The sequence below is a fragment of the Oncorhynchus mykiss genome, chromosome 12, assembly GCF_013265735.2.
Source record: "Oncorhynchus mykiss isolate Arlee chromosome 12, USDA_OmykA_1.1, whole genome shotgun sequence".
Lineage (NCBI taxonomy): Eukaryota > Metazoa > Chordata > Actinopteri > Salmoniformes > Salmonidae > Oncorhynchus > Oncorhynchus mykiss.
Genome location: NC_048576.1, coordinates 62,821,081 through 62,837,322, shown reverse-complemented (window position 1 = coordinate 62,837,322; position 16,242 = coordinate 62,821,081). Strand labels below are relative to the sequence as shown.

At 43.6% G+C, this 16,242-nt stretch overlaps 2 protein-coding genes across 5 annotated transcripts in view; both read left to right on the top strand.

Moving 5' to 3' along the window:
* cpt1cb (carnitine palmitoyltransferase 1Cb) overlaps positions 1-10,814 on the top strand; it is a 58,050-nt gene extending 47,236 nt beyond the window's left edge. For both annotated transcript variants that reach the window (XM_036938031.1, XM_036938030.1), the window contains exons 16-19: positions 4,001-4,156; positions 6,733-6,846; positions 7,011-7,103; positions 7,465-10,814. In XM_036938031.1, coding sequence (XP_036793926.1) covers positions 4,001-4,156; positions 6,733-6,846; positions 7,011-7,103; positions 7,465-7,575 — 474 coding nt within the window. In that variant the 3' untranslated portion in view covers positions 7,576-10,814. The remainder of the gene's footprint in view (positions 1-4,000; positions 4,157-6,732; positions 6,847-7,010; positions 7,104-7,464) is intronic.
* A 73-nt stretch (positions 10,815-10,887) lies between these two features.
* The window catches only part of LOC110537960, a 30,788-nt gene continuing 25,433 nt past the window's right edge, over positions 10,888-16,242 (top strand). For 2 of the 3 annotated variants that reach the window (XM_021624448.2, XM_021624447.2), the window contains exon 1: positions 10,891-11,755. The gene's annotated coding sequence lies outside the window, so the exon portion shown is untranslated. Of the gene's footprint in view, positions 11,756-16,242 lie in introns of all 3 variants that reach the window. The other variant, XM_021624449.2, reaches the window with a different exon arrangement.

The following is a 16,242-nucleotide window of genomic DNA, read 5'->3' as shown; positions in this document are numbered from 1 at the left end:
GTCTAGAGACGTCAGGTGTAACAAGGATAGGTGCGGATGTAAAACGATTCTTGAGGAGATCAAAAGCTCCCTGGGCGGAAACGGACCACTTAAAGCACGTCTTGACAGAAGTAAGGGCTGTGAGAGGAGCTGCCACCTGACCGAAATTACGGATGAAACGACGATAGAAGTTCGCGAAGCCGAGAAAGCGCTGCAGCTCGACGCGTGACTTAGGGACGGGCCAATCAATGACAGCTTGGACCTTAGCGGGATCCATCTTAATGCCTTCAGCGGAAATAACAGAACCGAGAAATGTGACGGAGGAGGCATGAAAAGTGCACTTCTCAGCCTTCACAAAAAGACAATTCTCTAAAAGGCGCTGGAGGACACGTCGAACGTGCTGAACATGAATCTGGAGTGACGGTGAAAAAATCAGGATATCGTCAAGGTAAACGAAAACAAAGATGTTCAGCATGTCTCTCAGGACATCATTGACTAATGCCTGAAAGACAGCTGGAGCGTTAGCGAGGCCGAAAGGAAGAACCCGGTATTCAAAGTGCCCTAACGGAGTGTTAAACGCCGTCTTCCACTCGTCCCCCTCCCTGATGCGCACGAGATGGTAAGCGTTACGAAGGTCCAACTTAGTGAAAAACCTGGCTCCCTGCAGGATCTCGAAGGCTGAAGACATAAGAGGAAGCGGATAACGATTCTTCACTGTTATGTCATTCAGCCCTCGATAATCTATGCAGGGGCGCAGAGACCCGTCCTTCTTCTTGACAAAAAAAAACCCCGCTCCGGCGGGAGAGGAGGAGGGGACTATGGTACCGGCGTCAAGAGCTACAGACAAATAATCTTCGAGAGCCTTACGTTCGGGAGCCGACAGAGAGTATAGTCTACCCCGGGGGGGAGTGGTTCCCGGAAGGAGATCAATACTACAATCATACGACCGGTGTGGAGGAAGAGAGGTGGCCCTGGACCGACTGAACACCGTGCGCAGATCGTGATATTCCTCCGGCACCCCTGTCAAATCACCAGGCTCCTCCTGTGAAGAAGAGACAGAGGAAACAGGAGGGATAGCAGACATTAAACATTTCACATGACAAGAGACGTTCCAGGAGAGGATAGAATTACTAGACCAATTAATAGAAGGATTATGACAAACTAGCCAGGGATGGCCCAAAACAACAGGTGTAAAAGGTGAACGAAAAATTAAAAAAGAAATGGTTTCGCTATGATTACCAGAGACAGTGAGGGTTAAAGGTAGCGTCTCACGCTGAATCCTGGGGAGAGGACTACCATCCAAAGCGAACAAGGCCGTGGGCTCCCTTAACTGTCTGAGAGGAATGTCATGTTCCCGAGCCCAGGTCTCGTCCATAAAACAGCCCTCCGCCCCAGAGTCTATTAAGGCACTGCAGGAAGCTGACGAACCGGTCCAGCGTAGATGGACCGACAAGGTAGTGCAGGATCTTGAAGGAGAGACAGGAGTAGTAGCGCTTACCAGTAGCCCTCCGCTTACTGATGAGCTCTGGCTTTTACTGGACATGAAGTGACAAAATGACCAGCGGAACCGCAATAGAGACAGAGGCGGTTGGTGATTCTCCGTTCCCTCTCCTTAGTCGAGATGCGGATACCTCCCAGCTGCATAGGCTCAGCACCCGAGCCGGCAGAGGAAGATGGTAGTGATGCGGAGAGGGGGGCAACGGAGAACGTGAGCTCCTTTCCACGAGCTCGGTGACGAAGATCAACCCGTCGCTCTATGCGAATAGCGAGTTCAATCAAGGAATCCACGCTGGAAGGAACCTCCCGGGAGAGAATCTCATCCTTTACCTCCGCGCGGAGACCCTCCAGAAAACGAGCGAGCAAAGCCGGCTCGTTCCAGTCACTGGAGGCAGCAAGAGTGCGAAACTCAATAGAGTAGTCTGTTATGGATCGATTACCTTGACATAGGGAAGACAGGACCCTGGAAGCTTCCTCCCCAAAAACAGAACGATCAAAAACCCGTATCATCTCCTCCTTAAAGTCCTGATACTGGTTAGTACACTCAGCCCTTGCCTCCCAGATTGCCGTGCCCCACTCACGAGCCCGTCCAGTAAGGAGAGATATGACGTAGGCGATACGAGCTGTGCTCCTGGAGTAAGTGTTGGGCTGGAGAGAAAACACAATATCACACTGGGTGAGGAACGAGCGGCATTCAGTGGGCTCCCCAGAGTAACACGGCGGGTTATTGATTCTGGGCTCCGGAGATTCGAAAGCCCTGGAAGTGGCCGGTGGATCGAGGCGGAGATGGTGAACCTGTTCTGTGAGGTTGGAGACTTGGGCGGCCAGGGTCTCAACGGCATGTCGAGCAGCAGACAATTCCTGCTCGTGTCTGCCTAGCATCGCTCCCTGGATCTCGACGGCAGAGTGGAGAGGATCCGAAGTCGCTGGGTCCATTCTTGGTCAGATTCTTCTGTTATGCGGTGAGTGAGGACCCAAAAGCGGTTTAACATAAACAGAGTCTCTTTAATAACGAAACACACGTAGGCTCAGATGGACAGGCAGATTCCGACAGGACAGGACAAGGTAAAGCAAACACGACGATAGTCTGGTTCTGGCATGAGAAACACAAACGAGAATCTGACAAAGACAGAAACAGGAACAGAGAGAGATATAGAGACCTAATCAGAGGGAAAAAGTGAACAGGTGGGAAAAGGGGTGAACGAGGTAGTTAGAGAAGATGAGGAGCAGCTGGGGGAAGGAGAGGGAGAGAAGGTAACCTAATACGACCAGCAGAGGGAGACGGAGTGAAGAGAAAGGACAGGAACAAGACACAACATGACAATACATGACAGTCAATTAACTTCTGGGTCACATCCTGACTGATGGCAGCCCATTCTTGCATAATCAATGCTTGGAGTTTGTCGTAATTTGTGGGTTTTTGTTTGTCTTGAGGATTTACCACAAGTTTTCAATGGGATTAAGGTCAGGGGGGTTTCCTGACCATGGACCCAAAATATTGATGTTTTGTTCCCCGAGCCACCTAGTTATCACTTTTGCCTTATGGCAAGGTGCTCCATCATGCTGGAAAGGCATTGTTTGTCACCAAACTGTTCCTGGATGGTTGGGAGAAGTTGCTCTCGGAGGATGTGTTGGTACCATTCTTTATTCATGGCTGTGTTCTTAGGCAAGCCAAGGGAGTGGGCTGAGAAGCAACCCCACACATGCAGGATGCTTTACTGTTGGCATGACACAGGACAGATGGTAGCGCTCCCCTTGTCCTCTCCGGACAAGCTTTTTTCCGGATGCCCCAAACAATCGGAAAGGGGATTCATCAGAGAAAGTGACTTTATCCCAGTCCTCAGCAGTCCAATCCCTGTACCTATTGCAGAATATCAGTCTGCCCCTGATGTTTTTTCCTGGAGAGAAGTGTCTTCTTTGCTGCCCTTTTTATGAATGAGTAGATGTGTTCAAATTTTTTGACTGGTCTTGTACATTTCATTAATAGGATTCTAATAAATTAAAATATCACATTTGGGATCAAGCTAATGATTATTTCCAGTTACCTCAGCATGTATTAAGTCCTCTTAGCTCATTTTAGAAGTGCTGTTCTCTACCTTGACACTTGTCTCATGGAACGATCAAGTTTTCACCAAATGTTTTGAGTCATAATCTCAATTGCAATATCTAGCTCCAGGATTATGACAGATTTGCTCATACCTGATGGATAACTGCACTTAACTCCATTATCTGCACCTCACAGAGTTAAACTACTACATTCTCCACTAAATAAATAAAATACTCCAAAAGTAATTAGCATATCCCCATTAAAATAATGAGGATTAACTCTATAATAATCTCCTACTCTAGAGGAACCAGTTTCACGCCATAAATATGTACATTAACCTCTTATGGGGGTTTCACTCTCATATTACAGTTGTTTTTTTTTGTTTTTTTTAGTAACCTCTTTCGCCCCACTACTACCATCAACTGTAATCCCAATTCAACATATCTCACTTCTAACAGACAGGTTATCTTATTACAGGGGCCGGAGCACTGCAGGCGGCTTTTCCGATTGGCTGCTGAGAAGCACCAGAACCTCTACCGATTGGCCATGACAGGGTCCGGCATTGACAGGCACCTCTTCTGCCTGTACGTGGTGTCTAAATACCTGGGGGTGGAGTCACCGTTCCTAACAGAGGTAGGTGCTAACCTGCTAGCAAGAACAGTATCCCCCTTCCCGGCACGCCCCCATTTTCTGTAAACAAATCGGCACACAAAGATGCAATTCGTTAACTTCAGTAGCAGTGCGTGGCTACATTTACTGTTGAAGTAAAATACCCTTTATTATGAAGCCCTAATTGGCATTTTAAGAATTTCCACCCATGGGGAAATGTTTTGAGCAGGGTCCCCAAAGAATTGGCCTATGATAAACGCATTTCATGCGATTTATACATCATTTACATGGCATACGACATTATTAGCAGAATCTTTTTTTAATGCTACACAAATTACCAAACTGAGTGGCTACTCTGACACTGACAAACGGAGATCAATAAAAACGACCTGGTCTTGAATGCAAACAATAGCCCAGGCCAGGCCAATGAAGAGGCGCACAGAGAGTACAATATTAGGATACAGCCTTATTCTAAAGTGGATTAAATTGTTTTTTTCCCCCTCATCAATCTATATACAATGCCCCATAACGACAAAGCAAAAACAGTTTTTAGAATTTTTTTGCAAATGTATTAAAAGTACAAAACTTATCACATTTACAGTATTTATGTATTCAGGCCCTTTACTCAGTACTTTGTTGAAGCACCATTGGCAGCGATTACAGCCTCGAGTCTTCTTGGGTATGACGCTACAAGCTTGGAAAACCTGTATTTGGGGAATTTCTCCCATTCCTCTATGCAGATCCTTTCAAACTCTGTCAGGTTGGATGGGGAGCATTGCTACACAGCTATTTTCAGGTCTCCCCAGAGATGTTTGATTGGGTTCAAGTCCAGGTTCTGGCTGGGCCACTCAAGGACATTCAGAGACTTGTCCCAAAGCCACTCCTGCGTTGTCTTGGCTGTGTGCTTAGGGTCGTTGTCCTGTTGGAAGGTGAACCTTCGCCCCAGAGGTCCTGAGCGCTCTGGAGCAGATTTTCATCAAGGATCTCTCTGTATTTTACTCTGTTCATTTTTCCTTCAAACCTGACTAGTCTCTCAGTCCCTGCTGCTGAAAAACATCCACACAGTTATGATGCTGCCAGCACCATGTTTCACTGTAAGGATGGTGGCAGGTTTCCTCCAGACGTGACGCTTGGCATTCAGGCCAAATAGTTAAATCTTTCTCATGGTCTAAGAGTCCTTTAGGTGCATTTTTTCAAACTCCAAGCGGGCTGTCATGTGCCTTTTACTGAGGAATGGCTTCCGTCTGGCCACTCTACCATATAGGCCTGATTGGTGGAGTGCTGCAGAGATGTTTGTCCTTCTGGAAGGTTCTCCCCCCCATCGCTCTGTCAGAGTGACCGTTGTGTTCTTGGTCACCTCACTGACCAAGGCCCTTCTCCCCCGATTGCTCGGTTTGGCCGGGCAGCCAGCTCTATGAAGAGTCTTGGTGGTTCTAAACTTCTTCCATTTAAGAATGATGGAGGCCACTGTGTTGTTGGGGACCTTCAATGTTGCAGAAATGTTTTGGTACCCTTCCCCAGATCTGTGCCTCGACACAATCCTGTCTCAGAACTGGATGGACAATTCCTTCGACCTCATAGCTTGGTTTTTGCTCTGACATGCACTGTCAACTGTGGGACCTTATATAGACAGGTGTGTGCCTTTCCAAATCATGTCCAATCAATTGAATTTACAACAAGTGAACTCCAATCAAGTTCTGGAAACGTCTCAAGGATGATCAATGGAAACGGGATGCACCTGAGCTCAATTTTGAGTCTCATAGCAAACGGTCTGAATACTTATGTAAATTTCTAATATTTTATTTGTAATGCATTTGCTAAAATTTCTAAACCTGATTTTCGCTTTGTCATTATGGGGTATTGTGTGTGATTGATGAGGAAAACAATGAATTTAATCCATTTTAGAACATGGCTGTAACATAATATAACCTGGAAAAAGTGAAGGGGTCTGAATACTTTCCGATTCCACTAGGCTCCACTAGGCTCCTAAGGAAACTTTCCAGTAGCACTGACTCACCCAATGATGAAGATGAAGGCTAGTCACCGGTGATGGCTCTGCGCTCGACGTGGCATTAGTCTATCTCAAGATATGCTACTTTGAAAAACAGTAATAATAATAATAATAATAATAATAATTCTATTGGTTCCACAGACAAATTATGTTTCTCTTTTAAGCAGTAGGCATTTACTTTCCAAAATGTGTTTTTTCCACATTGTAATTGGAAGTTTGAGAAAGGTAAACTTGACAGCTCCAAACAACCATAGAAATATAATCCATAGATGGCAGTTCCCATTCAATTCAGGACTGGCTAGTGTATTGCTAGTGTACCCTTGAGCTTAACAGTCAAATTGCCAAGTAAAGAGGTTCCTTAACTTCAGCCCCTGTAAGCCCCTGCATTAATCAGGCCCTGGTGTTTGTGTGTCAGGCTCTGTTAATATCCTGTAGCGTCTGAAATAAGATAGCGGGTTCAATTCCCGGACCACCCATACTTAAAAAATCAAATAAAATGTATACACGCATGACTGTAAGCCGCTTTGGTTAAAAGCGTCTGCTAGGGCGCCGACAACACCTAGATCCTTCTGTGTGTCTGTCCATCTAGGTGCTGTCAGAGCCCTGGCGCCTCTCCACCAGTCAGACTCCGGTTCAGCAGTTGGAGCTGTTTGACATGAAGAACCACCCAGACTTTATATCTCTGGGGGGAGGCTTTGGCCCTGTGAGTAAACACACACCACGACGCACACACACACACACACACACACACACACCTCTACCCAGACTTCAACTACCTGGGGAAGCTTTGGCCCTGTGAGTACACACACCCCTACGCAGACACACACACCCTTTTGCTACTTTTCCCACTTCTTTCCTCTGTTCCAGGTGGCAGACGATGGCTACGGAGTGTCGTACATTATCGTAGGAGAGGACATGATCAACTACCATGTATCCTGCAAGCACTCCTTCTCTGAGACGGTTAGTGTGTGTTATACACTCACATGTATTGGTGACAGATGTTAATGTGCAGATAGCAAATGGAAACGTTGACAAGCGGTACATTTTTGTCTCTCTTTTAAACCGACACAAATCATGCATGGCCAGCTGAACATTATGAATGGGCCCTTTTAAAGACCCCCTCCCCCCTCTCATCTCCCTTTCTCTGTCTACTGTATCTATCCCTCCCTCCCTTCTATGTGTACAAGTCTTTAACCCCCACTCCCAATAAGTAAAGCCACATTGAAATATGTCTCTCTCTCTCTCTCCATATTTTTCCATCATATTTCTCCCCAGAAATAAACCAAGTCAAATCATTGTATCTCCTATTTCTCTCTCTCAGGACTCACACCGGTTCGGGGCCCAGATCAGTCGGGCTCTATTGGACCTCCTTTCTGTGCTTACCCCAGCTAAGACGGAGAACTCACAGGCCCAGGATAAGAAACAGCAGTGAACACTTACAGGGAAAGAAGGGACTATGGGGTGGGATGGGGGTAGGGGTTTGCTTTGTTTTTTGATAGTGGGATAATATTATATTGAGTGTGGTTGTGTATAAAGAAAGCCCTAAGAGATTCGGTGTGATGGAGGGAGAGATAGTTGAAGAGATGGAGAAGTGCAATAGGAAGCAAGGGAACTAACGAGGATGAGGCAGAGAGCTAGGGAAGAAGGGATGGGGACGTGAGAGAAAAATCTCCACAAAAAGAGAAGGGAATTAGTGGAGGTTATCCCCACATAGGTCAAAGGTAGGCAATAACTTTTTTTTCTTGTTTTTCTTTCTTTGTGAACCCACCTATGGCTGTCTTTTCTATTTTATCATCTTGATTGTGAACTACTGTTGGAAAGAGTTGTAATGTTTGATTGAAAAGTCCTTTTAAGTTGGCCTCAAAAAGACTTCCCTAGTTAAAAATACATCTATAGGAGAAGCAGTGGAAGTTTAAAGAAGCGGGACTGACTTGTAATTTTGGTTTAACTCTGTTCTCACGTGAATGTAGATCACTAACGGAATGGGTCGGCTGCAGTGAACATCAATCATTAGGATAAGATATCAGGGGCAGGGTTGGGGTCTATTCCATTTCAATCGATTCAGGAAGTAATTTCAAATTCAGTGATTTAAAAACAATTCAATTAGATTTTTCAATGATTTCCCTATACATAAGAGAAGGAGAAACAGTTAATTTTCTGTTTTTCTATTTTAATAAAAATCACTTTTGAATTTACTTTATTAAAATGTAATTGATCCAAATCCTGTCCAGGATATCTTCTTAATTTTTTGGCTAGGGATCATCTCCAGGGCTCGTATTCATAAAGCATCTCAGATTAGGAGTGTTGATGTCGGGACATTTTTGCCTTTTTAGATCCTAATTAATAAGAGTATATGGACAGGGATGGATCCTAGATCAGCACAGCTACTCTGAGATGCTTTTTGATTACGGGCGAGATTAATTTTAGTTTTTAAACACCCTCACCAGTAGAAATCCAGTTTTTTTTTTTTTGTTGAAAGACAATGGCCAGAGCCTACCTTTTGTTTCAGGGCTGGGTTTTATGTCAATGTTACCAGCATGGCATTGTTAATTCATCAGAAGCCACTGCAAAGTTATTCTTCTTCGCGATTGGATCATTTGTAAACGTTTACTTATTTTTTGGATAGTCTGTATTAAAAGTATATATGTATGTGTATATATATATATATATATATATATATATATATATATATATATATATATATATATATATATATATATATATATATATATATAAAATGGTATAAATGCATGATATGATGGCGTTTTGCAAACCCGTTTCCCCCCGTTTCTGAATGGTTTTGACAACTAAAGTTTTTGCTTCACTACAGGCTCCACTGTTTTGATTGGTGGAAGGTTAGCTAGAAACCACAAGTGTCTATTCAATGAAAAGGCACCAGCGAAAGAAAATGTAAAGGAATTTATAGTTCATGTAAGTAAAGTCATTGTAGCCTATCATTTCAATTCCCCTGTGAGAACCATAAGAAGGGACTTGGCTTTGCTGTACCCCAGCCAAAACCTGCCAGCAGCCTGCCTACTGTACCAAAGGTTGCACGACAATGTCGAAAACGCATATCAGCAGTCGTTATAAATATTACAGGAGCTTCATATTATTCTCTGTAATTATTTTTATGGTGGAGTCAAGGCCATCATTTGTGGAAGATGCCAAAACTTTGGAGATAACGATAGATGGCGGTGTCAAAGATGGGCCAGTGTTTTCCACCTGTGGCGGAGTTTTCCCTGAATCAATGCTTATGACAAATCCAGCTCCAGAACCAGCCATAGATCTACAGTAGCTGGCTACTGGTGTAGTTAACAAAAAAAACGCAACGAGTAACATTAACTAGCAAGATAAGGTTAGCAAGATGACTAGCTAGATAATCTTAGCAAGACAGACTGCTGTCAGTGCCCTATTTGTTGATGATTACGTCAACATAGTGGCGGCAACTTCCTTTTGGGGGGGGGGGGGGGGGGGGGGTCCTTTAAGTTCCCCAGAATGGGATCATCTATAGCAGAGAGGAAGAGGCGAAGCACAACGTTTCACTGACGCCAAAATCTTTCCAAAACAAGCCAATGCATTTCTATGGACTTATTTTGGCCCTACGCTTGTCGCCTGCCTTCCCGCCTTTGGGACATGAGTATCTCATCATTATCTATACATCTCTGTCTGTAGGTGCCCACTCCAGCCGACCCAGCAGCACTAGTTCAATGTATATGTCAGTGTTTCTCAATCTTGGTTCTGGGGACCCAAAACGGGTGCAAAAAAAGTGTTCTTGCCCTGGCGCTAACACACCTGATTCATCCCTTGATGATTCGTTGAGTCAAGTGTGTTGGTGCTAGGACAAAGAAACGAAACGTTTCCCAATCTCCAGGACTAGGATTGGGAAACAATGTGTTGCTCAGAACCTAGGTGGATGGAACCTAATCCATGTTTACCTCTTTTGTTTGTTGCATGTGTAGTGAGTAGGATGCTCATATTATTGGTGGTCATTTTGCATATTAAGAATTATTTAAATGTAAACGTGACTGTGAAAATGCCTTTAACCAATTGTAATGGTAGTATGAATGGAATACTTTTCATGGCCTAGTTGGTACTGTTTGTGACAAAGTTGACAAGGTTGACTGCTGTCTTGGCTGGTGATTTAAGAAAATCCAGAAATTATTGATTGGAAGGCAATTTCAGTTCAGGAGAAGGGCTGAGTTTCAAGTCTTTGATTGGAGCAATGCCCGATCAGGGCTATTCAATGTTGGTCCTGGAGGGCCAAATCACTTCTGGGTTTCATCTTATCTTTCTAATCAGGGACCGATTCAGACCTGGGACACCAGGTGAGTGCAATAAAAACCAGAAGCATTTTGGTCCACCAGGACCGGAATTGAACAGCCCAGTGGCCTAGTTGAATGAATGGTCTATGTTTACCAGCCAGATATAGGCCTGAATCAATTCCCTTGAATTGACAGCAATCACCGGTGGTGATATTGTTGGAGGAATTGACCCTAATCTTTGCAGGTAAAAAAGAAAGAGAACCATGTGAACACTATTGTGTCTAGAGCCAGGTGCTGGTTCTGGCAGTAGCAGTGGTGTATTCAAAAACACTGCAGGCACATGTAGTCAATAAAAAAAATATATGGATCAACATGTTGCCATTCTGCCTATAAACAACAATGCAACAAATGAGGTGTGTGTGTGTGTGTGTGTGTGTGTGTGTGTGTGTGTGTGTGTGTGTGTGTGTGTGTGTGTGTGTGTGTGTGTGTGTGTGTGTGTCAGTCATTGAGCATGCATGAGCTACCATGGACACAGCTGCTCCAACCTAAAATGATTTCGAAGTGATTTGGGTAGATGCTGTGATATCAAAGAGCACCCATGCAGCTCCACTCCAAATCTTCCTCTACTATGTGAAGATCTTTAACTTCTGTCACCAGTGAAGTTGCTCCCCAGACAGATTACATAATCCATAGTCGATAGGGATTATTTTTTATTTTTTTAGGAATTGGGTTATAACAATGGAATACAAAATACATGAGCGTATTTGTACTGCAAATGAATCATTTCCATTCAAAGACATTCATATTTCATCATAATTCCATGTGGTTTTCATGTATTATGCCCCCCTGCGGAAACTGTTACTAACCCATTCGACGCCTCCATGTGTAGGCTTTGAGTGTCCACAGTGTAAAGGGAATCTTATTTTCCGGCTCTGAATTACAGCCACCTGCACTCACCACAAAATACCTGAACTGCGATTCCGAGAATTGCATTTAAAACAGGCATCTTTAGATTATTATGTCCACTAGTTGATTTATATGCGGGGAGGTTCGAAATGTCTGCGTCAATTTATAACGCTGGATTAGAACTCCAATAACATCATATTCCTTCCGCGATATGTGAATGTATCCTAGTAGAGCCATAAAGGGTCGTTGAGGTCTCAATGCAGACAGCCCGGGGGTCATAACAAGTCCCCAGAATGTCCAAGTGGTACATGGACCTTTTTTTCACATTAAGGGAGAAGAGGGGGGCCGGGGTGGCAGTTTAAACTACAAAAGCGCCATAGTCTACAAAAGTGAAAGTAATGTCAAAAGGCACGCTTGCACAACGTCCAGAGCAGACACTAAAAGGTAAGGTGTTGCTGATTTTCGATCTATTTCTGTTTTCCCATGCCAATGTCTTTGTAATTGCTATAGGCTTGTTAATAATAACATTTCTACACATAACCTCTATGTAATAGTTTTTATTCCACGGGTAGGCATTTGGGCAACTAGATTCAGACGCAGGTCGGTTTTTGTTTGAGTGAATGGTCGGGGGGCTGGAACGTAATTATCATGTATAGGTAGTTCTACACTGTAAACTGCCCATCTAGGCGCCAAAAGGGATTGTATTTGAAAATAACAACAATTTCATACCTTGATGACATTGAGACACGACCACGTCTATTTTTATTCGTGGGAATACTTGGGAACAGATTTCATAAATTAAACACGTTTAGCTGAATTCCTGGTATTGTCTGTTTTGGGGGTGCCTTTTGGGGGGGTAAATTCCCATTTATGGAATGATGTGAAAATGTTGCTTTAGATAGCCAATGTACCCACTCTGGGATTGGCACATGCACTCTAGCCAACACCTAGCAGATACATCCAACAATCCAACTGTGACAGTGTGGGAGGAGAGAGAGAGAGGGATCCAATCAATCAGAATAAACCAAATCAAAACAGTCAAAACAAAACTGCATTGCTTATTGGGAAGCACAAACACAAAGCAAAATGCAGTGCTATCTGGCTCTAAATCACCGTGGCTAAATATTTGACCATGGTCACTGATCAAAACCTTGGAAAAACCTTGATTAAGTACAGGCTCAGTGAGCACAGCCTTGCCATTGAGAAGGGTAGACACAGGAAAACCTGTCTCCCTGTAGAGGATAGGCTGTGCAACCACTGCACAACAGCAGAACTTGAGACGGAGCTGCATTTCCTGACAAAATGTCAGAAATATAAAACAATTAGTGTAATTTTCCCAAATTTGAAACCCTTATTCAAGGTTTCAAAGACCTCTCTGATGAGGATAGGCTACCCGTTCTGTAGGGGGAGGACACAGAGAGCTGTGGGTTGGCAGCGCACTACATTGCTGCCTGCCATAAGTTGAGGGACAGTGTCTGACAGACCAATAAACCTGCACATGTACTCTACTGTATGCTTATTGTTATTGTTGAATGTATGGTTATTTTGACCATTGGTTATTGTTGTTACTGTTGTCCCGTTGACAATTTTGATTCTCATTTTTATATTGTAATTATCCAAAATAAACTCTGGCAATATGTACATTGTTGAGAGAGAGAGAGAGAGAGAGAGAGAGAGAGAGAGAGAGAGAGAGAGAGAAATATGGGTGGTTGACAAGGCATCTCATCTCTATAGTGTTCTACGCTGTGGATAGTCTTTGTGATGCTAGCTGACTTGTCTAGTCAGCCTAGTGGTATGTAGAATTCATGCACCGTTGCTGCTGCAAAAACAAAGAAACGAATGACACAAGAATCACATTAGCATAAAAAACAAACACATACACACAAACTCACTGTTGTACACATGCACATAAACAAGCGTTCATGCATACATGCAGATAAACTATTCTCTTGTCTCTTCTTTTTGTCAGAAACACACACACACACACACACACACACTCTCTCTCTCTGATGTGTATGCAGATACAGTACATTTTAAACTTCACAAAATGATCTGAACACTGACGGCCTACCCCGGCCAAACCCGGACACCGCTGGGCCAATTGTGCCCCGCCCAAAGGGACTCCCTATCGCGGCCAGCTGTGATACATTTTTTTAGCGATTTCAGGCTGTATCTCACTCAGGATCGCAATTTACTGTTGAGTTATAATAATAGAATACACCAGGTGCAATTTCGAAATTTGGTTGTCACTCAATTAGCCAATGTCATCAAAAACATTTTTATTGGTAAATTTGCAGGCATGGTCGAATTACCATGATCATCAGTTATCATATGAAAAACAGAAAGCTTTTGCCTCCATCCGATGGCAATATGTGTAGAATTGCAGGATATTAGCTGTAAAACTGCACATTTAGACCTATTTCATCTGTACCCTAAACTGCATGCTTTCCGGAGTCACAGTGGGAGGAACCGAGGTAAAGACAGATTCAGGTTGGATATTAAACAGATATTTGCCTGTAGATTTCGTTACGTCCACCAAGAGCAGTTAGGGACCATCAACATAGTGACAAATCTAATTGTTTGAATTTCCATAGCTTTTTAACCATTACTCCTAAAACTTTTAAAACAGGTTCTAGCTAACCCGATGGCTTAGACACACATTGCACACGCTTTCTTGGTTGATTTATATCTTGCACTAATTTAAATACATTGCACACCTTTTATTTTGTACATTTTAATATCACACGTATTTACATCCACTTTTTAAAACTTTCTAATTTCAATAGCTCCTTGGTCATGTGATCTACGACACTCAAACGAGGTTCAGACTACCCTTCTACAGTGGGGCAAAGAAGTATTTAGTCAGCCACCAATTGTGCAAGTTCTCCCACTTAAAATGATGAGACAGGCCTGTAATTTTCATCATAGATACACTTCAACTATGACAGACAAAATGAGAAAAAAAATCCAGAAAATCACATTGTAGGATTTTTAATGAATTTATTTGCAAATTATGGTGGAAAATAAGTATTTGGTCACCTACAAACAAGCAAGATTTCTGGCTCTCACAGACCTGTAACTTCTTCTTTAAGAGGCTCCTCTGTCCTCCACTCGTTACCTGTATTAATGGCACCTGTTTGAACTTGTTATCAGTATAAAAGACACCTGTCCACAACCTCAAACAGTCACACTCCAAACTCCACTATGGCCAAGACCAAAGAGCTGTCAAAGGACACCAGAAACAAAATTGTAGACCTGCCCCAGGCTGGGAAGACTGAATCTGCAATAGGTAAGCAGCTTGGTTTGAAGAAATCAACTGTGGGAGCAATTATTAGGAAATGGAAGACATACAAGACCACTGATAATCTCCCTCGATCTGGGGCTCCACGCAAGATCTCACCCCGTGGGGTCAAAATGATCACAAGAACGGTGAGCAAAAATCCCAGCACCACACGGGGGGACCTAGTGAATGACCTGCAGAGACCTGGGACCAAAGTAACAAAGCCTACCATCAGTAACACACTACGCCGCCAGGGACTCAAATCCTGCAGTGCCAGACGTATCCCCCTGCTTAAGCCAGTACATGTCCAGGCCCGTCTGAAGTTTGCTAGAGAGCATTTGGATGATCCAGAATGTCATATGGTCAGATGAAGCCAAAATATAACTTTTTGATAAAAACTCAACTCGTCGTGTTTGGAGGACAAAGAATGCTGAGTTGCATCCAAAGAACACCATACCTACTGTGAAGCATGGGGGTGGAAACATCATGCTTTGGGGCTGTTTTTCTGCAAAGGGACCAGGACGACTGATCCGTGTAAAGGAAAGAATGAATGGGGCCATGTATCGTGAGATTTTGAGTGAAAACCTCCTTCCATCAGCAAGGGCATTGAAGATGAAATGTGGCTGGGTCTTTCAGCATGACAATGATCCCAAACACACCGACCGGGCAACGAAGGAGTGGCTTCGTAAGAAGCATTTCAAGGTCCTGGAGTGGCCTAGCCAGTCTCCAGATCTCAACCCCATAGAAAATCTTTGGAGGGAGTTGAAAGTCCGTGTTGCCAAGCAACAGCCCCAAAACATCACTGCTCTAGAGGAGATCTGCATGGAGGAATGGGCCAAAATACCAGCAACAGTGTGTGAAAACCTTGTGAAGACTTACAGAAAACGTTTGACCTCTGTCATTGCCAACAAAGTGTATATAACAAAGTATTGAGAAACTTTTGTTATTGACCAAATACTTTTTTTCCACCATAATTTGCAAATAAATTAATTAAACGTCCTACAATGTGATTTTCTGGATTTTTTTTTCCTCATTTTGTCTGTCATAGTTGAAGTGTACCTAGGATGGAAATTACAGGCCTCTCTCATCTTTTTAAGTGGGAGAACTTGCACAATTGGTGGCTGACTAAGTACTTTTTTGCCCCACTGTATATTGGCACCCTTTATTTGTCCATTTTCATCTCATGCAATTGTACATGAATTTTAAATGTTTTTCAATGTTTCTCATTTAAATAGCTCCTTGGTCATGTGACCTATTGACCTCAAACAAGGTTCAGAATGTTTACTGACTACCCTTCTATATTGCACACCCTTTTGTTTGCCCATTTTCATTTCACACATTTTTACATTGTTAAAATTGTATTTAAAATGTCAATATCTCCATGGTCATGTGAACTGGACTCAAGCTACTTTCAGAATGTCCACGGACTGGTGGAGACAGCGCCACGAGGCATCCAGTGCGGTAACGCGACCGATCCCGGAGAAGCTGGCGGGAGCCCCGAGGAGAGTTCTCTTTTCTTTGTGAAGGGCAGTGCGCCCTGGAATGGGTTCGCCCCTAGAGAGGGGCCCAAGCCCTGGAAAGCGTTGCGGTTTCGGTGGCCTACGGTGAGCTCTCCCTGAGCCTTGAAAATCTGGGGGAGTGGGGGTTAATC